The sequence below is a fragment of the Peromyscus californicus genome, unplaced genomic scaffold (genome assembly GCF_007827085.1).
Source record: "Peromyscus californicus insignis strain IS unplaced genomic scaffold, ASM782708v3 Scaffold_4__1_contigs__length_199733344, whole genome shotgun sequence".
In the NCBI taxonomy this organism is placed as follows: Eukaryota; Metazoa; Chordata; class Mammalia; order Rodentia; family Cricetidae; genus Peromyscus; species Peromyscus californicus.
In genome coordinates, this window is record NW_026294562.1 from 121,561,547 (window position 1) to 121,585,335 (window position 23,789).

The window sequence follows — 23,789 nt, forward strand, 5'->3', positions numbered from 1 at the left end:
AACTGTTCCGTTTTACTTTATTTCACATAAGGAACCCAAATGATTAAGCAGTTCAAGAACAGTCAGTGTTGTGATCAAGGAAATGAGGTCAGGAGGCAAGCTTTCTATTTCCTCCCAACACAATAACACACAAAGAAAGTCATGACACATCACATGGTCACACTTGTTCTCAACAGAGACCAAGCAAAAAGGATGAATGAGTATTTAGATCCACAGGGATTCAGTGAGGCTTACTCCAGGAAATCTGACTCTAGTCAAATAGCTCCTCCACCCACATCCTAGCCTCAATTCTTCTTCCAAAGTGGCCCCTCATGCAGAAATGCTGGCAAGTTCAAATCTACTTGCCCAGCTGTGTCAAAGACTCTCCAAAGGCCAGGTCAAGTTCAAATTCTGTAGAGGAAGTTCCCATTGCTGTCAAAGAACTCGCGCCCCCTCTGTACTACTCTGCTGCTGAAGTTCTGGTCACCTGGCTCCCCAGCCTTCACCTCCTCCAGCTTCTCAACACCTGGCCATCTGTCGTTGTCAGCTCTTCTGGTGGTGTCTTTCTGAAGCTCTCTGTGATGCTCCACGGCTGCAGTGGTGGGCACCAAGCTTTCTTCCAAGCCTTGGACTCTTTTATTCCTCTCTTCCTGTCTCCTCTGTGCACCTGTGTTGTGAGTGTCTGACCCTCCCACTTGCAAAGCTGTGCTGTGAGGCTGACTTTTAGAAGAGCCTTTATCCCCTGGCAGCAGCAGCGGGCCAGATGGAGAATGGCCTGCACTGAGCGGCTTCAAGGCGTCTCCAGAAACCACACGGGGAAAACCAGCTTTTTTCAAGACCTTCTGATCCTGTTTCCGCTTCTGCTCCAAAGTGGATACAAACTTACTTTTTAAAACCCTTCTGATAACATCGGTGCTGACATCAAAGCCTTCTGCTAACCTGGGAACTGACCAGGACTCTGCAAACTCCTTATGTAAATACCTATGGAGAAAAACAGCAGTTTTTCAAATTGAGAGTAAGTCTCTATGAGAAGAGCTAAAGTGATAATGCTAATGACAAGTAAAAAGAGAGCTTGGGAAAAACTCCAATTCGGTCCTTAGACTGTGCCGATTAATTCTGTACCTGTGTACAAACAGCAACGCCTGGCCACAGGACAGCTCACATCAACCAATAGCTACCAACTGCTATCTACTGATAGAGATGTTAGTTAGGTCCTGATAATGTAGGACTGGCCTTCACTTCCAAGATTATACAGGTTAGTGGTAGATACGGTGATATTTTATTTGTGCTGAAATGTGATTTTATTTGTATGTTAATAAATAAAGTTACCTGGGGGTCAGAGCTAATAGCAAGCCATAGCATAAGTCTGGCAGTTGTAGCACATGCCCTAAATCCTGATCACATGACAGGCAGATCTCTGTGTGTTCAAGGACACCACCAACATGGAGACACATGCCTTTAATCTCAATACCAACCACAGAAGACCTGGAGGTCTGTATAGACAGGCAGTGAGGAGGTCGTGTGATTGGGTTTACAACCAATGAGAAGGCAGAACAGAAAGTCAATAAAATGACAGATACACAGGAAGTAGGTCTCTTTCTGAGGGGAAGGACAGCAGCGAAGGGTAAGAATGTAGTTTTAAGTCTCAGCTCTTAGCTACTGCTCTGACCTCTTGGGCTTTTAACTCTGCATTTGGCTCTGTGTTTCTTATTTAATAAAACCGTTACATCTACAATATACCACAACGTAACAATAATGCAAAATAATAATGCAAAAGATGCAGTTAGTGCACCCAGAGGGAGAGTGGGATAGGCAATTCCACCACTTGGCAGTCTGACCCAGGAATGCCTGAGGAGTCCAAGATAGAGATGATCTAAAAGGGTAAGGAAGAATAAGCTGGGAAAAACACAAGGGCAAACAAGATACTGCCTGTGAAGCGGGCAGCATGGGAAACCTGAAACTCTGCATCAGGAAAACTGACAGCGTACTGTCATCAGCAAGATAATGGGCAGGAAAGGGCAAGAACCGGAGGCTGCCAGATTTCACTTCATAACCTGGCTTTCTGTTGAAGCTAAAGGACATTTACTGACTACAGGCAAGGAGGAGCATACACGGAGAAAGCTGGAAGGTTGGTTAAAGCTATTATCCAGGGCTGGAGAGACGGCTCAGAGGTTAGAAGCACTGGCTGTTCTTCCAGAGGTCCTGAGTTCAAATCCCAGCAACCACATGGTAGCACACAACCATCTGTAATGAGATCTTGTGCCCTCTTCTGGTCTGTAGGGATACATGCAGAGAGAGCACTGTATACATAATAGATATTTAAAAAAAAAAAAAAAAAAAAAAAAGGCTATCATCCAAAGTGGTAGAAAGGCCAGGAATGGTGGCACTTATCTTTAATCCCAGTGCTCAGGAAGCAGAAGCAAGCAGCTCTCTGTGAGTCTGAGGCCAACAAGGGCTACATAGTCAGACCTTGTCTCCAAAGGAAAAAGAGAGAGAGAGAGACAAAGTGTAGAGGGCTGTCTATCTATACCTCAGTGGCAGAGTACTTACCCAGCATGTTTGAGGCTCTGAATAGGATTCCCAGAACCTTGGGGACGGGGAATAGTACAGTTTCCTGGGTATCCAGGAGAAAGTACAAAGTCTTGACCAGCTCTACAGAATTCTCTTTGTTAATTAATTTGAGTCTTTCTCACAGAAATGGAAAAGGGTATATAGTCAATATAGGGCTACTTAGCAATATTTATCATAATGCAAATGCCTTATTTCCAGTAGATATGCTGCACACTACATATACAAAGAGAACACTTTTAATTTTTTTGGAGACAGGGTTTCTCTGTATAGCCCTGGCTATCCTTGAACTTGTTCTGTAGACCAGGCGGTCCTGGAACTCACAGAGAACAGCCACCACCCCACTTCTTCCCTCCCCCCCAACATGGAGAACTCTTTGTAAGGGAAGAACAGAAAGCATTTGAACACCTATCACAGAAGACAGGGAAGATAAACTATGGCCCACTGAGGACCTATAAAGAATTAAGCGGTGCTTTTTTTCCAGGACAGGAGGGGAAGGTGGTGGTTCTTGGGACTGACCCAGGGCCTCATGCTTACTAGGTAAATGCTCTGAGCTCCACCTCAGCCCAGGAGCTCACTCCTAAAACGGAAAAAGCAAAAGTACACAGTGTAAAAAGAAAAGATTGGAACAGAATTTATAGTATGCAGCTTGTGATTTAAGAAACTAAAAACTGGGGGCTGGAGAGATGGCTCAGAGGTTAAGAGCACTGCCTGCTCTTCCAGAGGTCCTGAGTTCAATTCCCAGCAACCACATAGTGGCTCACAACCATCTGTAATGAGATCTGGTGCCCTCTTCTGACCTGCAGTCATACATGCTGTATACATAATAAATAAATCTTAAAAAAAAATTAAAAACTGCCAGATGGTGGTGGCACACATCTTTAGTCCCAGCACTCAGGAGGCAGAGGCAGGTGGATCTCTGAGTTCTAGGCCAGCCTGGTCTACAGAGTGAGTTCCAGAACAGCCAGGATTGTTACACAGAGAAACCCTGTTTCTGGGGGAAAAAAACCAAAACAACAAAAAACAAACAAATAAGTAGAAATAATTCTCAATATGCACACCATATTACAGGTGGAGTAGAGGTAGGGATAACAGCACCCATCTGTAATCCCAGGATTGAAGAGAGGGCAAGGCAGGAGGATCCTGAGTTTCAAGCTAGCCTGAACTACATAGTGAATCTGAAGACTATCTCAAAAAGAAAAGCAAAACCAAACAGATGAAAAAACAAAAACCTTACAAAAAGCAAAAAAGGGGGATTTTAAGACATAATTCAGTTGGCAGAGGTTTGGTTAGCATACATGAAGCCCCAAATTCAATCCTGAGCACTTCATAAACCAGATGTGGTCGTGGACATCTGTCATCCCAGAACTCAGGAAGTGTAGGCACAAGAATCAGAAAGTAAAAGTCAGCCGGGCGGTGGTGGTGCACGCCTTTATTCCCAGCACTCAGGAGGCAGAGGCAGGCAGATTTCTGTGAGTTCGAGGCCAGCCTGGACTACAGAGTGAGTTCCAGGAAAGGCGCAAAGCTACACAGAGAAACCCTGTCTCGAAAAAAAAAAAGGTCATTCTCAATTACATAACACATTCGAGACCAGCCTGGGTCTTTCTCAAAATATGTTTGGTTTTGACTCATTATGTGGCCCTGGCTGCCCTCAAACTCAGTATGTACATCACAGGGGCTTTCAGAGATCCACCTGCCTCTGTCCCACTCCTCAATAGTGGGATTACAGTTGTGCTGTGAAATAATCCTTCTGTACACTGTGTGACTATATGTCATGATTGGTTTAATAAACAAGCTGACTGGCCAATAGCTGAACAGGATAGTTTTTAGGTGGGAAAGCCAAACTGAGAATGAGTAAGGGCAGAGTCAGAGGAGCCATCAGCCAGGAGAACAAGTCAGACACACAAAATTGGATAGAGGTAAAAGCCACGAACCTCAAGGCAACATACAGATTAATAGAAATGGGTTATGTTGTGAGAGCTAGTTTGTAACAAGCCCGAACTATTGGCTGAGCATTTATAATTTATATTAAGTCTCCAAGTCAGTTATTTGGGAAGCAGCTGCCAGTTATTTTGGAGCAGGTGGACAGGACAGGAAAACTCTGCCTACACAGCTGTACATAGGCCAAACCCAGCTAATAGGATTTAAGAAAAATATTGAGTGTGTGGCCATGGGTAGAGGGTGTACAGAGTTCAGAGGACAATCTCTAATGTTGGTCCTCTGACACCTTCTATCCTTATGAGACAGGGTCTCTCACTGGCCCGCAACTTTCCCATGGAGGCTAGACTAACTGGCCTTCCAGCCCAGGGGTATGCCTTGTCTCTGCTTCCCATTTCACCACTGCTGGAATTACAATTACGAGCACATGCCACCACATCATGCTTTTTCCATGAGTATGGGGAACCAAATTCAAGTCCCCAAAACACTTGCTAGACAAGTTACCAACTGATCTCCCCCAGCTCCTAAAAGAGAAAACAGACCTTAACACTTAAAAAAAAAAGAAAAAATATATACTTTTAAGACCCCTTTCAAGCAACAATGGTGGCTCACACACAATGTAATCCCAGCACTTGGGAGGCTGAGGCAGGTGGACTGCCGAGAATTCCAGGCTACCCCGGTCTAATAGTAGTCCTGTCCAAAAAAAAATCCAGATGAGTTGGCACATACCTGTAATCTCAGTCTCACATATAGCACTCAGGAGGACAAGGAGTTCAAGACTGTCCTTGGCTACAGTGTACTGGAGGCCAGCCTGGGCTGCATGTTCCTTCCAATAATTCTAAGTTACAGTTCTCTTCCAGAAACAATGCACACAACCACAGAAAATTCCATTTCATGATCTCAGGAGAACATCACGTCCTATTCAGATGTTAAGGGCCTCTATAAATATTAATATTTTTACAAAAAAAAAAACAAAACCCCAAAACCACCAATTGTTCGTAATGGTAACATACTAACCCCAAGCTGGGGATATGGTTCCGAGGTAATGCCGTTGGCGGACCATAAGCGAGGTCCTGTGTTGATCCCAGCACCGCAAAACAAAAACAAACAAACAAAAATCTGGACAGGTTTAGGAAGGTCCTTATGGCGTTTTCTATTAAGGCGACAAAATCAAAACGCTCAAAAAGTAAACCCCATTGTGAAAACAATGTCTTACCGTATCTGCTCAATGGCTTCCCACGTCAATGTTCTGGGTGGGGCACCTGGAGCCTCCATCTGCCTTCGAATTTTCTGGAATCGCATTGCCTTTTTCTGTCGTTTCAGAGCGCTAGGGGAAAGAACCAATGGCAGAGGCCATGCGTGGAAGCAAGATGGGTGTTTAAAGAGTCTCGGACTAATTCACGGAGAGCCCAGCCCTCTTGTGTGCTCACAAAGGCAGCCCGGCCATGCGTGCCAGGCTTAAAGCACTCTGTACACCGCCCCGGAAACCTCACCCCTACAACACCTGACCGTGAGCATGCCGAACTCTTCAGACGGGTGATGACACACGTCACTAGCGAGGGGACCTGGGGTCCCCAGGGAGCTGACCCCTTGCCCCTGCGCCCTCGGCCACGGGCGAGAAGACACTAGAGCCTCTGCGGACGCGGCGGCAGGACGCCCGAGGCTGGGGGGCGGGAGGCCTAGCTGCAGGCTGAGGGCCCGCCAAGGAGCCGGTACCTCTCCACCTCCTGGAGCGCCCGCTCCTCCGGCTCCCAGTCGGAATCGGGGTCCGGCTCGCGGCTCACGGGGCCCAGGCCCGCCACGCCCTGGGTCGCGAACCCACAGCGAGCAGCAGCGGCGCGGACACGACGGCCGAACAAGAGGCTCAGGGTGAGTGCCATGGCGACCCGAGACGGCCCTCCGCAGCTCGCAGCCGGAAAGCACCGGAAGCGGGAGGGCGGACCCGGAAGCAGAATGGGAGCCGGAAGTGGGGCGGGATCATGAGCCTTCAGTTTACCAAATAGGCGGAGGCTGCCCTTCCACTGTCTCGTTACCCATCCTTTTCTGCTTATTTTGTTTTTGCGGTGCTGGGGAGCCAAGCCGGGTCCTCGTACATGCTAGGCAAGCTTCTGCCACTGAGCTATCTCCGTAGCCATTAAAAAAAAAAAAAAAAAAAAAAAAAAAACAAGCGTTTTTTCTGACTGTCTGACTTGTCCTAGCCTTGAGTTCATCTTCTTGTCTCAGCTTCCCAAGTAACTGGGATGACAGGCCTGAACCACCACGCTGGGCTTCCCTATTGTAACTGTGAGTGAGAAGAGCTTGCCTCAGACGCGAGGATCGAAAGGAGGCACAGGACGCGCCTGGAAAATGACATAAACTTTAATAAAAAGACGGGTTCATTGCCCAGAGCCGCCCCTCTGGCACAGGCTGCCCAGGCCTGCCTGATTCTGCCACTGTGGCAGGAAGGGCGAACCCTCAGCAATCTTCTGATGGCGACTACACCGTACCTTGGGCATTTGACTCCACTCGGAAAGGAACTCCTTGTTGCCCAATGACCTCCAGCCACAGGCCACAACCAGGGTTCAGACCCATCGCTTAGCGGTAAACCCAGCCTAAGGCTTGATGAGCAGAGATGCATACATGCTGGCCTTAGCTCTTCATCTTCTAGTCTTTACCGATCTTTTTGATCTTTACCAAAGAATCTTAGAATGGTGAAGAATTCTTGGTGTCTGTGTTTTGCCTTTTGCAAACAAAGGTCCTGGCCAGAGCTTTTCAAACTGGAACTTGGTGGCAGTCTTTCAATTAGCAATGATTGAAGGCCATTTGCTCTTTTACTTGAGTGCTGGGCTTCCCTTCTTTTACCTGTGTTGGATGACGTTGAGGAGTGGGCTGGAATGATGCAGCACTGGTGCAGAGGCAGGGCATAGTGTGAGATTCCCAGCCTTTGCTCCTCTGTGTTCAGAGTTTACCATGGAGGGCAAGGTGCAGCATTCAGTCCATGAGTCACTTCCCTGTCTTTCGGGCTGCAGAAGATAGCCCTGCTTTGGGGTTAAAGTGGGTGGCACTGATCCTGACAGGGCTCGGTTTATGGCTTCTAGCCTTCTGCTGGCTTGACCTTCTGCAGTAGAAACATGGATTCCCACTAAGTTGTGGTACTCATGGAAGAGATGTTCTCACCTCTTTCCCAACTGTGGTCCAATTACACAGAAGAATGGCATCCCATGCTTCCCTCCAGCATCTTTACCACACGTATTTTATTAGTCTGTTTATATGTCCATTTCCCTGTTAACCTTTATTGAGGGCTGGGACTGTTTCTGCCATGTCTATCACCAGGGTCACTAGACAGAAGGAAGTAAATAAATGGGTCCACTGCCTTCCCCCATTACTACACTATCAGGAGTGCCACTTTATATCTTGGGATCATCCCAGCTGTAATATTTGCCACTGGGAATTTACACCAGTCAAAAGTGACCAAAGCTAGTTTTGTATACTTACGGCCAGTGAGCCTGACTCTAGAGCTGGAAAAATAGTGCTTCCCAGATTTCTTCATTGACAATGAACAGTGGCCAATGGCTGCTGGATCTCCTATCCAGTTGAAGTTCTTGGGCTGCAGATGGCACCGAGAATGCTGTGCAATTTCGGGATTCATGCTTGATAGTGGCCCTAAGATCCTGGGGATCAATTCGTGGGGCCGAAGTGGTTGCAGGAAATGAGGAGGGACCTGTTCTGAGGCAGCCCCTCTCAGGAACACCAGTGGGACCAAGTTCACAGGTTGCAGTTCTTGACTGCCCAGCCCGTCCTGGTGAAATCTAGGCTAGAGGAGAAGAGCAGCCCCTTATCATATTTCTTGTGAGGCTGGATAGAGTGTTGGAAGAAATATGCAACTGAAAAATAGAACAATCTCTTCTAGGCCATAGCCACTGTTTAACTAGTTATTCTTTGGGGGTTCAACAAAAACAGAGGGCCCAACAGGTTCATTACTAGCCCAGGGAATAGTGAAAACGGCAGCTGTTTTGTTGGCCCAAGACTGTTTACTTAGCTCCCATTAGAGCCAGGTTATTGGCAATGCTAGGGCGATTACACAGAAGCCACTGAGCATGGTGGTGGCCTTGTTATTTGTCAGTCATGAGTTGTGAGTTGCTGTGAAACAGGAATAGAGAGAGCAAGTCTCTTGCCATTGAGAAAGTTGGGAGCTGCACTTTGCTGGCTTGCAATACCAAACCCAAGGGATCCTGGGAACAGACATCATGGAAGCAACAGACCCTCTCCCAGGCTCCAGTGACAGATACCATCACATAAACCTCCTTTGGTGTAACCACCACCATGTGCTGGCATCACAGCCCTTGTTCCCTGGCTTTGTGAGAGGCTTCTCAGGGACCCTCACCCGATACTCATGAAGCTTTCTGTGGCCCCGGTGGCTGGGGTACAGCATGCGAGTGAGCTGCTCTACAATACCCAGGCTTCGGATGAGATTCTCTCTTTGTAACAGGAGCTTCATCCGCTCAAGCTCTTCCTCTTCCACAATGTCCTGAGGCTGCATGGTGTCCAGGTGTGCTGGTAGCAGCTACAAGGCACAGGAGAGATAAAGGATGTCCAAGATGAGGCTCGAACCATCAGCAAGGATGGCTTCAGGCCCCCTGCTCCACTCTACTGCCTTCCCTCCCCGGATCTCACTGTGAGGTTCCCTCAGCTGTCTGTTCTCTCACCTTCTGGTCCAGAAGGTCAGATTCAATTTACTAGTTAGAGACTCGTCTCTCTCGAGCAAGGAGAGGACAGGACAGCAGGGAGTCCCTTCTCTACTGGTCCCCATTTAGTTTCATGTGAAATGAGAAGAGCCGCAGCCCCTGACACCTCTTTCTCCCGGTTCCGGTTTCTATAAGCCAAGCTGGTGACAAGGCCCCGTGTTCCTGCTCGGGATCGGCTTTTCTCCCCAGCTGATTCACCCTGGTTCTGGTCCTTGTTCTCCCTTCGCTTCTTGGTGCCTGGGTTCTCCTGCTGTTCCTGCTTGAGGCGAATCTCTTCCAGTTGCTGCCTGACAAGACACAGCCGTTTCAGACACGGGAGAGACTGTGCGGGGAGAAGGGGCGAGGGGAAACAGGATGGGCTAATCAAAGGAAATCATGATGCAGTGTTGGAGCTGAGGAGAAGGAACGAGGGAGAGCACAGCAAACACACTAAAGGAAAGACTCATCCAGAATCTGTGCCGGGCGGTGGTGGCGCACGCCTTTAATCCCAGCACTCAGGAGGCAGAGGCAGGCGGATCTCTGTGAGTTCGAGACCAGCCTGGGCTACAGAGTGAGTTCTAGGACAGGCTCCAAAGCTATAGAGAGAAACCCTGTCTCAAAAAAAAGAAAAAGAAAAAAAAAAAAAGAATCTGTTAGTGGACTGGGATGATAGCTCAGGCAGTAAAGTCCTTGACCTGAAAGCATGACCTGAGTTCAAGCGTCAGAACCTGTGGTTTTTGTTTTTTGTTTTTTGTTTTTTTAAAAAAAGGCCAGATATGGTAGCACATGCTTGTATCTCAGTACCGGGAAGGCAAAAATAGGCAGGTCCCTGGGACTCCTGCTGGCCAGCTAGCCTAGCCTACTTGGTGAGTTTTAGGCCAATGAGAGACTCAAAAAATCAAGTGGCCCAGACATAGTGGTACACACTCTCAGTCCCAGCATTTGGGAAGCACAGGCAGGCAGATCTCTACGCATTTGAGGCCAGCCTCATCTATACAGCAAGTTCCCGGCCAGCCAAAGCTGTATATTGAGACCCATTTCAAAAATACAAGACTCTAAAAAATAATAATCACAATACAGAATAAAAACAAAGTGGAGCTGGCAAGATGGCTCAGCTGGTTGGTAGAGGTGCTTACCACCAAGCGGAGTTCATCACTGGAACCCACATGGCGGAAAGAGACAATGACTCCTGACTTCCACATGTGCGCTGTGTATACACACACAGGAAAATAAGTCAATGTAATTCTTACATATTTAAAAATGCACAAACGCAAGCCGGGCAGTAGTCATGCACGCCTTTAATCCCAGCACTCAGGAGGCAGAGCCAGGCAGATCTCTGTGAGTTCAAGGCCAGCCTAGTCTACCTGGTCTACAGAGCAAGATCCAGGACAGGCACCAACATTACACAGAGAAACCCTGTCTCAAAAAAACAAAAATCCAACCCCTGCAAACAAACAAACAAAATGCACAAACAAGGTGAGCAGCTCGGGAACAACACCCAAGGCTGTCCTCTGGCTTCCACATGCATAATGTGCACACATACATTGCATACATACACATCATACGTTCAAGTGAAGGCATGCTTGCGTGTGCCTGGACACAGAGGAGAACCTGTTAGAATTTTTTCTCTATTTCTCCTTTCTCAAGTAGGTGGCGTCTTCCTCTTCCCCTGCTAGGGAGCAATTCAACTTCAGGATTTGCCCCGAACCCACCTGGACAGAGGAAAATGCAGCCAAGGTACCTGGCACACTCCTCTCTGGCCTTGGAGGCAGCAGTCTCCTGGAAGAGGGAGCCGTTGTGCTTGAAGAAGGGTGCATATTTCTCTGAGTCAGGCCCAGGGTAGATCCGCCGGTAGCCCCCTAGGTGGGAATCTTCATATCGTTCCTGGTCCTGCATGGCAGCCTGGGATGACTCGATCTGTTCTCGCCTATAGAAACCAAGCTTAGGGAAGTCAGAGGAAGGCTGTGAGAATGTTCCGGAGGGAAAAGAATACTGGCTAAGGCTTTCAGAACCTCCCACGGGCTGCCAGGTCTCCCTGACCCCTGCCTCTGTAGGGAAGCATCCAAGCTCATGGCTAGCCCCACCATGCAATCATCAAATTAGGTGTGGTTTCCAGAATTTTGATCTCATCCTAAGTTCAGAGTGATCTATTCATAAACAACCAATCTAGTTACCACAGTCTTTTGGGCTCCTGATTATAAGAGTAATACCAGGCCGGGAGGTGATGGCGCACGCCTTTAATCCCAGCACTCTGGAGGCAGAGCCAGGCAGATCTCTGTGAGTTTGAGGCTAGCCTGATCTACAGAGCGAGATCCAGGACAGGCACCAAGACTACAGAGAGAAACTCTGTCTCAAAAAAAAAAAAACAAAAAAAAAAGAAAAAGAAAAAGAGTAATACCAATTCGATATAGAAAATGTAAAAGAAAGCCAGGCGGTGGTGGCAACGCCTTTAATCCCAGCACTCGGGAGACAGGGGCAGGCAGATCTCTGTGAGTTTGAGGCCAGCCTGGTCTACAGAGCACGATCCAGGACAGGCACCAAAACTACACAGAGAAACTCTGTCTTGAAAAACCAAATATATATATATATATGTATATATATATATATATATACACATATATATATATTTCATATATATACGAGTGTATATATAATATATATATATATATATATATGAAAAAGATTAAAGTAGATGTGCCACAGGCTTATAATCCTAACAGTGGGAAGGCAGAGGAGCTAGAGTGCAAATCCAGCCTCAGCTTCTTAGTGAGATCAAGGCCAGGCAGCCAGCCTCATGCTCACTGCTGTGAGGCACACAATTCATTCCTAGACTGTAAAAAAAGAAAAAACTCTTGTAGTTTTAACATTTGTTTGTCCATTTGCCTGAGACAAGAGCTTGCTAAGTGGCTCAAGCTGGTCTTGATCTTATGACCCTCCTGCTTCTACCTCCTAAGTGCTGGAATTCCAGTCCTACACCATGATACCAGGATTCCTTTGTTTCTTTAGTCCAGTATTTTCCACACATTTTCCCACTGACAGACATGAGTCATTCAGATGTGCCACCCCATCTCTTGGGATTATTCAGGGTGCTTACAAATTATCCTTCACCCCCATTCACCACACAAATATCTGAGTGGCTGCTATGTGCCAGTCCCTAATGCTATTTCGAGGAATCGAATACACTTTGCCTCTGTATATCAAAATGCAAACAGAGAAAAACAATGTTATTCTCCAGATTAATTCAATTCAATTTTATGTCTCATTAACAAATTATAATTTGAGTATTAGCAACCTATTATAACCTATTGTAAACTATTTTATAGTGAAAATAGTGGGTGATAAAGAATAACTCAATTTAATATACAACTGAGCTGTTTCCTGGATGTCATTATTACAAGGATTTTCAGGAATTGGTTTCTAGATAAGCTTTGATACAAAGCAGAGCAGCCTGCCCACCCTGCAAGGCTCAGGCACCTTTGTGGAAGAGGGGATGGAAAGATCATAGAGCCAGAGGACAGAGAGGACTGGAGCAAATGAAGTATCTTCTGGACCTAACGGAACAGATGCTCGCTCTCAGGAGCTCGCAGCGGCTGTGGGTACCTGCATAGTATCCGCACCAAGTCAATACAGTCAACATTCCAGTGCAGGGGGAGGGGCTCAGGAGCCCCATCTCTGGAGGAGGAACTATTGACAGCTGATGTCTTCCAGGAGGAGAGATAGTTGGTTTTCTGTGAGAGTGTGCCTCCTGGTGTGCAGACCACACTCCGGTGGACAGCCCCACTCCACTGAGTACACAGACAACACAAACCAGACTACTCAGTGGGTTATTAAAAACAAAACAAGACAAAAAGTGACGATGTCGGATCTGGAGAAGTTACAGGTTGGGGGGGGGGCGGTGAATTTGACCAAAATACACCATATGCATCTATGAAATTCTGAAAATAAATAAAAATAGTAAAAAACAAAACTGGGAGTTATGGTATATCACTAGTTCAAGGCCTGCCTGGGCTACTGGGCTACTTTATATAGCAAGAACATGTGTCAAAAAATAAGTGTCAGGCCGGGCGGTGGTGGCATACGCCTTTAATCCCAGCACTCGGGAGGCAGAGCCAGGCGGATCTCTGTGAGTTCGAGGCCAGCTTGGTCTACAGAGCGAGATCCAGGAAAGGCGCAAAGCTACACAGAGAAACCCTGTCTCAAAAAACCAAATAATAATAATAATAATAATAATAATAATAATAATAATAATAATAATAATAAGTGTCAGAACTAAACAGCCCCAACCAGCTGATCACACAACATACAGTTCCTTATGTGCCTAGTGAAGAAAGCTACAGAGTGTGACTTATTTAACAGTCTGGGGATACCAGGAGAAAGGATTTTGTATAAATACATTCAGACTTTCTTAATATTTATTTTTACACGTGAGGATGTTTTGCCTGCCTGTATGACTGTGCACCATGTATGTGCAGTGCCCACAAAGGAGGGGGTCAGACCCCCTAGGACTGGAGTTACAGATGATTTCAAGCCACCATGTGGGTGCTGGGAATTGAACCTAGGTCCTTTGGAATGGCAGCCAGTGCTCTTAACCGCTCAGGCATCTCTCCAGCCCCACATCTAGACTTTTATTTTTATTTTATTTTATTTTTTATTTTTTTGTTTTTTGAGACAAGGTTTCTCCATGTAGTTTTGGTTCTTGTCCTGCATCTCGCTCTATAGACCAGGCTGGCCTCGAACTCACAAAGATCCGCCTCCTGAGTGCTGGGATTAAAGGCGTGCACCACCACCGCCCGGCTCATCTAGACTTTTAAATGCTTGTACAAATATAAATATACAATAGTAACATGAGTCAGCTGAAAACTGATTCACTGCAGGAGAGGGGCATGAAAAAGACTACTCAATGTATTTTTTAAAAATATGTCTCTACAATATGTAGTGTATTATCTATGCAAAAAATTTTTTTCAGCTAATCAGCTCCTTCTCTCAGGAAAGTAATAACAAAGAAGTTAAGTTGCACAACTAAACACCTACCAGGACCTGCAGGGTGGGTCAGTGGATAATGATACTTGCTGCCAAGCCTAAGGACCTGAGTTCAATTCCCATGCTCCAACATGGTAGAAGGAGAGAACCAACTACCACATGTTGTCCTCTGACCACAGGTCTGGCATGGCCCAGTACAGAAACACACACACACACACACACACACACACACACACACACACACACACACACACTAAACATGTGCTATCTTAACTTAAAAATAAATAAACTGGACATAGTGATGCACACCTTTAATCCCAGCAACTGGGAGGCAGAGGCCGGTAGATCTCTGTGAGTTTGAGACCAACCTGGTCTACATATCTAGTCCCAGGCCAGGCAGAGACCTGTTTCAAGTAAACAAATATCTATTAGATACCGGACACACCTGGCTTCTCGTGGCTGTTGGTGGCATGGGAAAAGCCGCTCCTTGACTCGACGCTTGTCCTCTTCGATCACCTTCTTTTTGTCACAGCCCCGGAGGTTGACAAGGTTCATGGCATCACAGAGAAGTGCATCTTTCACCTCTCGATCCAGGCGAGAGTCTGTGGTGAAGCTTGGGGAGTGGTTTACCTGCCAAGAGGAGTCCTTATTGTCTCTTTCCTAGACCACCTGAGCAGGGGTTGGTCTGTTGCAGGTCTAGTCTGGGGAGAAACAGCTCCCTCCTGTGGCCTGAGCCAACACCTGAGGAGAGATCTGATCCATCTACGGGCTAGTGAGAGAAAACCAGACAACTTGACTGCCTATACAGGATCCTGAAGGGCTAGACTCACTCAAGGAGCACTGGGGAGTCCTGAACATGGATTGCTATGTTGCTTGCTTGCTTGCTTTCCCTGGGTTTTGGAGACTGGGTTTCATAGAATCCAGGCTAGCCACAGATTCACTATGTAGCTGAGGCTCATTCTGAAATCATAATCCTCCTTCTTCCGCTTCCCCAGCACTGAGATTACAGACATGCCCAGTCTGAATTACTATTGTAGAGGGCAAAGACCACCAGTGTTTGTCTTGGCAAATGAGAAAATCTTATGCTTTCACCTGGCTCTTGCCCACCCTGAGACTTCTACCTCCCCATCCTCCCTATTCTACCATGTAAGTACACTCCTCCCAGGGTAAGGCCTCTGACTTTGGCCTTGGCAAGTTGAGGAGAGAAGTCTTACCTCTAGAAGCCAGGGTTTGAGCTTGTGGTCCAGTAAGATGTCAAAACCCAGGATCTCAAAGCAGGCACATGTACCTCCACACAGATATTGGGGGAAACAGGTTCGGTAGTTGTGGCGAAGAACAGAGTGGGCTGAGATGATGGTTTTGATGATGATGTCCTCGATGTCCCCCCACAGCTCTCGGGGGTCATAGCTGTGCTCTCGCAGCCAGGCATTGAGTGTCGACAGCTTCCTATGAGGCCCAGTGCTCAGAGGAAGACCGATTTCCATGCCAGCAGGGCCTGGCTGCAGGCAGGAGGCTCCCTGACGTTAACCCCAATTCCGTGTTTGGGACCCTGGGCTTCAAAGGACTGCTAGCAGCTGGGGGCTGGGATTAGTTACTAGGGCCCTAGGTGGTTGAGTCTGCACTTGGAGCTCAGACACAGGACTAGGGTCTTCAAAAATCAGAGACTCCTGAGAAATCAGCTTCCCAAGAGCCAGTTGGGTTTCATGGGCCCCTGAGACTGTGGGACTAAAGGCAGAGGAAGCAAGGGAAAACAGAATAGGGGATACCTCTTACTGCCCACAGCATCATCCCGGACAAAGTTCTCATTGTGTTTATTGATCGCATAGTTGGTCAGGTGCATACACACATCCTCCTGTGAAGTGAATGGCCCTATATCGGCTCACACTGCCTCTGTGTGGCCTCTCCAGCCCTGGGGTGCCTTCTTATTACCCGCTGCTCTGCCTCAAAATTGCTCATCACCTGGCCCTCTTCACCAGGGACTGTCCTGTATGATCCTGGGAAAGAGGCTGGGCTGGGTAACTTCAGACAGAACCTTTCCTTGGTCACCACCCAGCAAGGGCTCCCCCAGGTGCTATGACTCTCACTGGCTCCCTTCCTTGGTCATGGCTGGCAATGGCAATTTTTCCTACCACGCTTGTCCCTAGAACCAAGGCACTCATAGCAATGAAGGAGAAGAGGGGGCCACCCTGCCTCCTCACCAGGTTGTTATGGCTAGGTTCCACATACGGCATGGTGGCAAAACGGGCCAGGCCTTCCTCATACATGAAGATCCGGAGAGGGTCACAGGAAGTGATCAGAACATAGATTCGCATGTCAAACTTGAAGCCATCAATGAGGAAGGGCTAAGAGCACGCAAACCCAGAGGGAATACTAATGAACTTCTAAAGTGCTTATTACATGCAATATATGGTTATTACAGGTGCTTCCACTATATAACACATTGAATCCTCACAATAATCATATAAAGCAGTAACTGTTGTTATTCTTATTTAACAGTGAGGAAATATTGCCAAGGAAAGGGCCAGATAACTGCCCAAGATCATATGTCTGGGATACGGGAAAGCTGTGAGTCAAACCAAGGCTAGCTAGCTCTGAACAATGGCTATAGTCTGTAAGATAATAAGGACAGCAGAGAGGGCACGAGCCTATAATTGACTTCTGCCCTGATGTACAAGGGATAAGGCATCCCAGTGTGGGGAGAGGCCTGGGGGTTCCGAGGTGGCCTTCACCTTGGTGATGTACTGCTGGCAGATCATATGCTCTCCTGGCTTGATTTCCTTAGGGGTTCTGGTGATAAAGATGCCACGCCCCTGACAGCCGCTATCTGGCTTGCAGATATAAGTGCGGGTTTTCCGCTGACGACCGTAGGCCTGGAAGTCCCCATAGCTACATGCAGAGAGAGGCTGGTCAAAGGGTTTCTGTGCATCCTGACTGTCCTGGGACCCCCATGGCCATCTTCTTGTTATCTATTTCCAGGCTCTTCTTGGAGCACTTAGCCTTGGACCCACTTCTGCTTTGGCCAGCTGAATTTTTTTCTTTTTTTGAGACAGTCTCTCTCTGTAGCCCTGGCTAGCCTGTACTTGCTATGTAGACCAGGCTGGCCTCAAACTTACAGAAATCCACCTGCCTTTGCCTCCCGAGTACTGGGATTAAAGGCGAGCGCCACCACCGCCCGGTCAGCTGAATCTTTCTTGGTCCAGTTCCAACCCTCTTAAACACGTCTGGGTCACAAGAGCACAGAGAGTGACTCCTTACCCTGCCCCCAGGATCTCGGCTCACTCACTCTGCAGGGAGACACCAGGTTCGTGGGAAGATGTTGTACTCGGTAGGGTAGAGCTTCTGCATGCGGTTGAGGTTCCGAGCCAGCAGATCTTTGCGGCAGATTTCTGTCATGCCAGGGAAGTGGTTGATTTTCTGAAACAGAGTCAGTTGGTTATACTGCCCCCCGTAGCACGTGGCAGTTCCTAGGAACTGGGCATCCCACGGAGCCATAGAAAGGGACTGGAAAGGAAAGGAAGTCCCAGGGGAGGATGGTGCTGTATCTAGTCAGCAAGGGTGAAACAGGAAGCTTCCATAAGGCAGGTGGGAAGTCACTCCATGGCCTCTCCCCAGTACACATTTACAGTGAGGCTGAGAAAGGAGAGGACAGCTAGAAAAGGGGAGATTAGCCAGGACCTTGTGCTCTCCAGCCACCGGTCTCACATCCTTGGTCCACCAAGATAAGGCTCAGTGATGGAGTGTTTGACCAGTGGGCATGAGGTCCTAGGTTCAGTTCTCAGCAACACACACACACACACACACACACACACACACACACACACACACACACACACTTTTAAAAGAAGAATGATACACAATAACACAAAGAAATAATAAGAAACGCATTTCCATGAAGACACAGAGGAGAAAAGGAAACCAAAAGGACTGTAGGGAACGCATGCCACAGCATCCAGAGACCACACGGCACGAGAGGGGGTCTGCTGGGGCCCTTAGCTGGTCTACCCTGCAGGGATGGAAGGCAGAAGCATGAGACAGCAGAGCGCATCCAGCTGCCTCCCATAGTCACTAGCTGTGTGAACTCTGTGTTCGGAGCCTTCCTGTCCTCTTTTTAACATACCGCTCTCTGCCACTCGGGCATGCTAAGGTTTTAATGAAGAAGCAATATAAAAACACCTAACAGTATCTGGCTGATACATAGGAATCCCTTGGTAAAGCTGGTAACTAGTGATCCCCATCTGACAGCTGCTCCATGCATAATAGCCCTTCTTTGCAGCTTCTCCAGCATTTAGAGCCGTTACTCCCTCCAAGCTTCCCCCTTAAGACTAGGTTAGGACAAGTTACAGTGTCCTGGGCTCCCTTTCTCGATTCCCCTAGAGAAGCCTACAAACCCTTTTTAATTAGTCACGTACTGCATAGCAACATTTCAGGTAAGGACAAAGCACAGACCAAATGGCGGTCCTAGAAAAACCTCATCACCTAGCGACAGACAAGTGTTTACTGCACTTCCGGTGTTCCCTCGAGGAAATCGCCTACCAACCCACTCTTTACACGCGTATCCTCATCATTAAGCCACACATGACTTCACCAGACACGATGACACACTGTCTTGCTTTTTGTTGTTTTGAGCCAGGGTCTTGATAGACAGCCCAGGATAGATAGCCTCAAATACCTCATCCTCTTGACTCAGCTTGCTGACTGCTGGGATTACTGTCCTGTACCACCATACCATGCCCAGCCCCATGCATACGATTGTTGGCTGGCTCTCTCTCCTGCCCCCCTTCTCTGTCGGGTGTGGGTGTGTGTGTGTGTGTGTGTGTGTGTGTGTGTGTGTGTGTGTGTTTCTTTTTTGAGGCTGGGTCTTATGTAGGATGGCCTTGAGCTCCTCCTGTTCCTCGTCTCCACCCCCAAGTGCTGGGATCACTGTGTATATTACCACCTTTGGCTCTTCCACGCTACCTCTCAGCACACTTGGCTCTTCCACACTCTCTTGGTAGATGTGTGATGCTAAGCTGCTTAGATAATAAACCATCCATCTGGCCTATCATTAGCGCCCCCCCCCCTTTTTTTTTTAGATCCTGGCAATTGAACTCGGTGCCTTTTGCATACTAGGCAAGCATTCTACCACAGAGCACTGAGCCAAATCCCTAGCCTTCTGCTATTAGCCCTGAAGCAGCTTTCTAGGCCTCGCCCCAAGACGGGCACACCTGCTCTCAATGAGGCAGGCGGGCTAGTCAGAAGCCACCAGTCAGAACAAATAATGTGACAGGGACGTCCCCACCCAACACTTACTTCAGGTAACAGAAGCTCCAGAGAGCCAAGAGGAGAATATTTTTATTGGAGCAGAAGACCTGGGGGTGGCCTCCCTGTCTGTATAAGGCACAGCAATGGAAAGAGGCAATGTCCCCGTGTCAGGGCAGCCAGGGTGGGAATGCTCATTTTGGATGTTGGGCCAGGACATTGGTACCTGAAACCTCTTCATGTCCATGACTCGTTCCAGTGAGACAGAGCAGTCTGTCCAGTACACAGTCCACTCTTCATCCTCCCCCACTTCCTTCAGGCCACACATTTGGGCTGCCCGGCGCACTGCAGAGACAGGAAGAGTAATGCTGCCAGCCTGGGCACCAGCCACGAGCCCCGGGACTCTAGCTGGGCCGAGGAAGGAGCGGGCCTGACCAGAGAGCAGATTGTAAAGGCATGTGGTTCTTAGCTCAGCCTCATAGTGACCAGGCTGCAATCTCAAGTTCATGAGGCTAGCGGAGAAAACAAGAGCTAGACTCTGCTGCTCTGGGTCAGGACTGTTTGGATATACAGCTAACCCTCAGTCGGAGCACACTGGCATCTAAGACTCTGAGTGGCTCTTTGTACAGATGTCAGTAGGGAGAGGAGGAGACAGATGAAAACCTTGACCTAGCTGGGCTATGACTTTTCATTGTTACGCCCATTGAGAGCCTCTCAGGAAAAACATGGTTTTTTGGTTTTTGTGGTGTTGGAGATTAAACCTACCCATTGAGCTAAATTCTCAACCTTTCAAAAAATAGCTGGGATTTTGTTTGTTTGCTCTTTAAGATATTCATTATTTTGCTGGGCAGTGGTGGTGCACACCTTTAATCCTATCGCTCAGGATGTAGAGGCAGGTGGATCTCTGGGAGTTCAAGACAAGCTTGGTCTACAGAGTGAGTTCCAGGACAGCCAGGGTTACACAAAGAAAACCCTATCTAGAAAAAAACAAAAACAAAAAGCAAAAAAAAAGATTTTCATTATTTTTAATCATGTATGTGTAGGTGGGCACATGTGTGTCAGATCATGCATGTGGAGGTCAGAAGATAATTTGCAGGGGTCTCCCTCTGCCATGTGGGTCCCCAAAATTGAACTTGGGTTCTCAGCCTTGTTGACAAGTGCATGTATATAATGAGCTATCTCTCCAGTCCCAAAAGCAGTTTTAACTTTTCCTTCTGTTCCTCATTCGAAGGGTAGGGCAATGGTGACACTCCCACAGACTCTTTGTCTTGTCTGGCTATGTAACTAAGGATTACCTTGAACTTCTGATCCTTTTGACTCCATCTTCTAAATGCTGGCAGAAGCTACCAGGACCAGTTTAATGGGGTGCTGAGGATCAAACCCAAGGCTTCATGCATGTTAGACAAGTATTCTATCAATGAGTTATATTAGCCCCCCCTTTAAATGATTATCATTATTTATTTTTTAGTTTTTTTCCCCCCCAGGGTCTCACTATGTAGCCTTGGCTGTCAACTCACTATGTAGGCCAGGCTAGCTGGAACTCATAGAGATCTGCCTGCCTCTGCCTCCCAAGTGCCTGGCTTGTGGTTTTTTTTGTTTGTTTCTTTTTGCCAGCTAACTGGAGATGCCTTCCCTACCAGTGAGACTAGCTGAAATATGGACATCTCCGCTGCCAGGAGCTCAGCCTGGGGACCTCAGTGTAGGCAGTAGGTAACCTAGGCAGGAGCCAGGGGCTGGGAGAATGGCTGTGGTTCTGTCCCAGGAAGAACAACAATAGTCCCTCTTGCACACACGTCTGTGAGTGATGAGCCCAGTGCTTACCACTCTCATACTTGCAGTTGGTCAGATTGATGGCCAGGGGTCTGAAATGAAGGAAGAACAGAAATCAGGCAGAGCAGGAGGGAAGGACAGGCTCCAGGCAGCCAGGAGCCCAGGTAAAGAAATAGCTAAGGAATTTATAATCAAATTCATTTTCTCTAGAAGTATCTTACATACCAAACCAACATGCTACAATTCCAAGCTGGGCAGACCCAATGGCTCTGATCTTTTTTTTCTGTCGCAGCAGCCTTTCTTTCTTTTTGGATTTTCAAGAGGGGGTTTCTCTGTGTAGCCCTGGCTGGCCTGGAACTCAGCGATCAGCCTGCCCCTGAGTGCTGGGATCAAAGGCATATGCCACCATGACTGGTTTGTGTGTGTGTGTGAGCATTGGGGATTCAAACTCAAGCCTTCGTGCTGTGCACCAAACTCTCTTCCCCAATTGAGCCATCCCATCATCCCATTGTTATATGGTTTTTGAATCAGGGTCCCAAACTGGCCTGGAATACATAGTAATTCTTTTGTCTCAGCCTTCCTATTGCTGGGATTATTGATGGACGTGCACCACAACCTGGCTCTCCTCTCCTCTCCCAAAGGCTAATGTGAAAAGCTTAGATCTCATCGTTCTCCTCTACCAAATGGCGATGTGAGGCCGAAGGGCTGACTCTCTAGAGCCAGATCTGTGGGGATCTAGGGAAAAGTTACCTCCGTTTCCGCTTCCTCTTTCTCCTCCCAGCTTCCAAATCATCTGTGTCTGTTACACTTAGGATTTTCTTTGGGATTTTCTTGGCCACAACAGATAAGGTAACCCCATTCTCAAACTCTTTATAGTCAGCCTTTGCAAGTGCCTGCTGGGAAGAGTTGGGGGTGGTCGCTTCCTCTCTAACACACTCTTCCTCAGATTCTTCTTCCTCAACATAGTCTTCCTCAGATTCACTGGTCTTACAGGTACTAGGCTCCATCCTCTTAGATTCTAAGGGGAAAAGGATGGGAATGAAGTATCAGACCTCCTTCCAGGCCCAGGAAGTCCTGCAGGAATTCACCCAGAGACCTTTTATGGAGCTATAAGGAAATGTTGCCCTTTCAGACCAATTCTACTGTAGACTAGGTTGTTTCCAAGTAGAGGGCTATGGGGAGAGCATGGGATGTTGATAGGATGTAAAGTCCTTAACTAAAAGACCCCATCATCATCCAGGATTACCCTGGATCATTCAAAACACTGCAGTGCATGCAGAACAGAGCTGGCAGAAGCCATGATCGCAGCTGTTTTGTTTCCTGAATGGGAAGAGAGGTGGCTGACGGAACTAGATGATTCTTTGCTTTAAAATACAGGTGATCAAAGGTTCTCGGGCCGGCCCTTTCCCCGAGCCAGGATTCAGTTTCCCTATGTGAACACGTCGGGGTCGGGCATCTGATGGCTGATACCCTTTGGGCTCGGATAGAGGAAAGGAAACCCACGGCAGACACTGCCCACCCGAGGTTTCGAGGAGAGCTCAGGGGCTGCTGGAGTTGCCCCTAGCAGCCCGGGGCTGGCCTCAGCTGGTCGCTCATGGCCGCCCCTCGCCCGCTGCAGCTCTTCCTGGGCGTTGCTGGACGTCGAGGACCGTCTCTTCGTTCCACAGGACTGTCTGTCCCCGCCGTCGCGAGGGGGAGCCCGCTCCCCCTCGGGGTTAACTCCTAGCTCCGAGATCCTGGCGGCGGCGGCGCCTCCTTAAGCAAGCCGACGGCCGCCGCCGCCGCCGTCGCTATGGACACGAAGGCGGCCCCTATTGGAGTAGCGTTCTGGGGGCGTGGCCTTCCCGGGAACCACACCCCTTTTGGTGCCAGCGATGCCATCTTGGCCCCCGACTGTCGGGTTTTGCCGGGTGGGGCTGGAGGTCAAAGTGTATAAGAGCCCGTGTTCAGCTAAGTGGGATTCTTCCAATGCATTATGGGACTTGTAGTCCTCCCGCATTGGTGACTTTCCTGGATTCCCATTGCCGAGGCAAGGAAGTATGTATTTGAGAGAAATAGCCGCTTGTGTTTCTTCTGCATTTTAGAAATGGTGCCATGAGAAAAGTCCCCGCCCTTGACAGGGACAGCAGCGATTAGGACACATGCCTTCCAAGGTTTTCACCCTGATAAGCTGAAACAGTTCCATTAACTAATTACAGAATAGGGCCAGAGAGGTGGTTCAGCGGTTAAAAGTGCTTGCTGACAAGCCAGAGGACTTGAATTCGACTCCCTGAAACCACGTGGTGGAAGATGAGAGCCAGGACAACAGTAAGTTGTCCTCTGACCTCTATACCCACGCCTTGGCATGGTGCCCACCACCATCAAGAAATAATTTTTTAACTGAAAGAAAAGGAAATGTTACCTCATGCAATTGTCGCCTTCCTATACTTGACATTCTCCCACTTTGAATTCCACTCGCTTCCTCCACCAAACCCAACCCAACTTGTTAAAATTCAGATTATTTTGTGTGGCAAAACCCAGAGAAGAATCGAACAATTTTTGTTCATAAAACGACAAACATTCCAGAAGTTACATGAATATGAGTATTTTCTGCTTACCCTGTAATATTGAAAA

The 23,789-nt window shown here is 47.9% G+C and overlaps 2 protein-coding genes across 2 annotated transcripts in view; both read right to left on the minus strand.

The window, feature by feature from the left end:
• Positions 1-6,421, minus strand: Ngrn (neugrin, neurite outgrowth associated). Its single transcript, XM_052714554.1, has 3 exons — positions 6,202-6,421; positions 5,702-5,812; positions 1-960 (listed from the first exon to the last, which is right to left on the minus strand). The coding sequence occupies exons 1-3, from the start codon at positions 6,363-6,365 to the stop codon at positions 384-386; spliced, it is 852 nt and encodes a 283-aa protein (XP_052570514.1). The 5' UTR covers positions 6,366-6,421; the 3' UTR covers positions 1-383.
• A 406-nt stretch (positions 6,422-6,827) lies between these two features.
• Ttll13 (tubulin tyrosine ligase like 13) overlaps positions 6,828-23,789 on the minus strand; it is a 33,189-nt gene continuing 16,227 nt past the window's right edge. The window contains exons 2-15 of the mRNA XM_052714558.1: positions 21,927-22,194; positions 21,228-21,268; positions 19,633-19,751; positions 17,452-17,582; positions 16,898-17,054; positions 16,367-16,510; positions 15,935-16,020; positions 15,383-15,614; positions 14,614-14,798; positions 10,930-11,115; positions 9,316-9,496; positions 8,849-9,028; positions 7,960-8,278; positions 6,828-7,582 (exon numbers count right to left, since the gene is read on the minus strand). Of these exons, the coding sequence (XP_052570518.1) occupies positions 7,323-7,582; positions 7,960-8,278; positions 8,849-9,028; positions 9,316-9,496; positions 10,930-11,115; positions 14,614-14,798; positions 15,383-15,614; positions 15,935-16,020; positions 16,367-16,510; positions 16,898-17,054; positions 17,452-17,582; positions 19,633-19,751; positions 21,228-21,268; positions 21,927-22,194 (2,489 nt within the window). The 3' untranslated portion in view covers positions 6,828-7,322. The remainder of the gene's footprint in view (positions 7,583-7,959; positions 8,279-8,848; positions 9,029-9,315; positions 9,497-10,929; positions 11,116-14,613; positions 14,799-15,382; positions 15,615-15,934; positions 16,021-16,366; positions 16,511-16,897; positions 17,055-17,451; positions 17,583-19,632; positions 19,752-21,227; positions 21,269-21,926; positions 22,195-23,789) is intronic.

Excerpts from the sequence above, each read along its gene's own strand:
- Ngrn (XM_052714554.1), bottom strand. The coding sequence starts at position 6,365 with ATGGCACTCACCCTGAGCCTCTTGTTCGGCCGTCGTGTCCGCGCCGCT. Across the intron at positions 5,813-6,201 it reads GCGCTCCAGGAGGTGGAGAG|CGCTCTGAAACGACAGAAAA; the intron begins GTACCGGCTCCT and ends TCTTTCCCCTAG. Across the intron at positions 961-5,701 it reads GAAGCCATTGAGCAGATACG|GTATTTACATAAGGAGTTTG; the intron begins GTAAGACATTGT and ends TTTTCTCCATAG.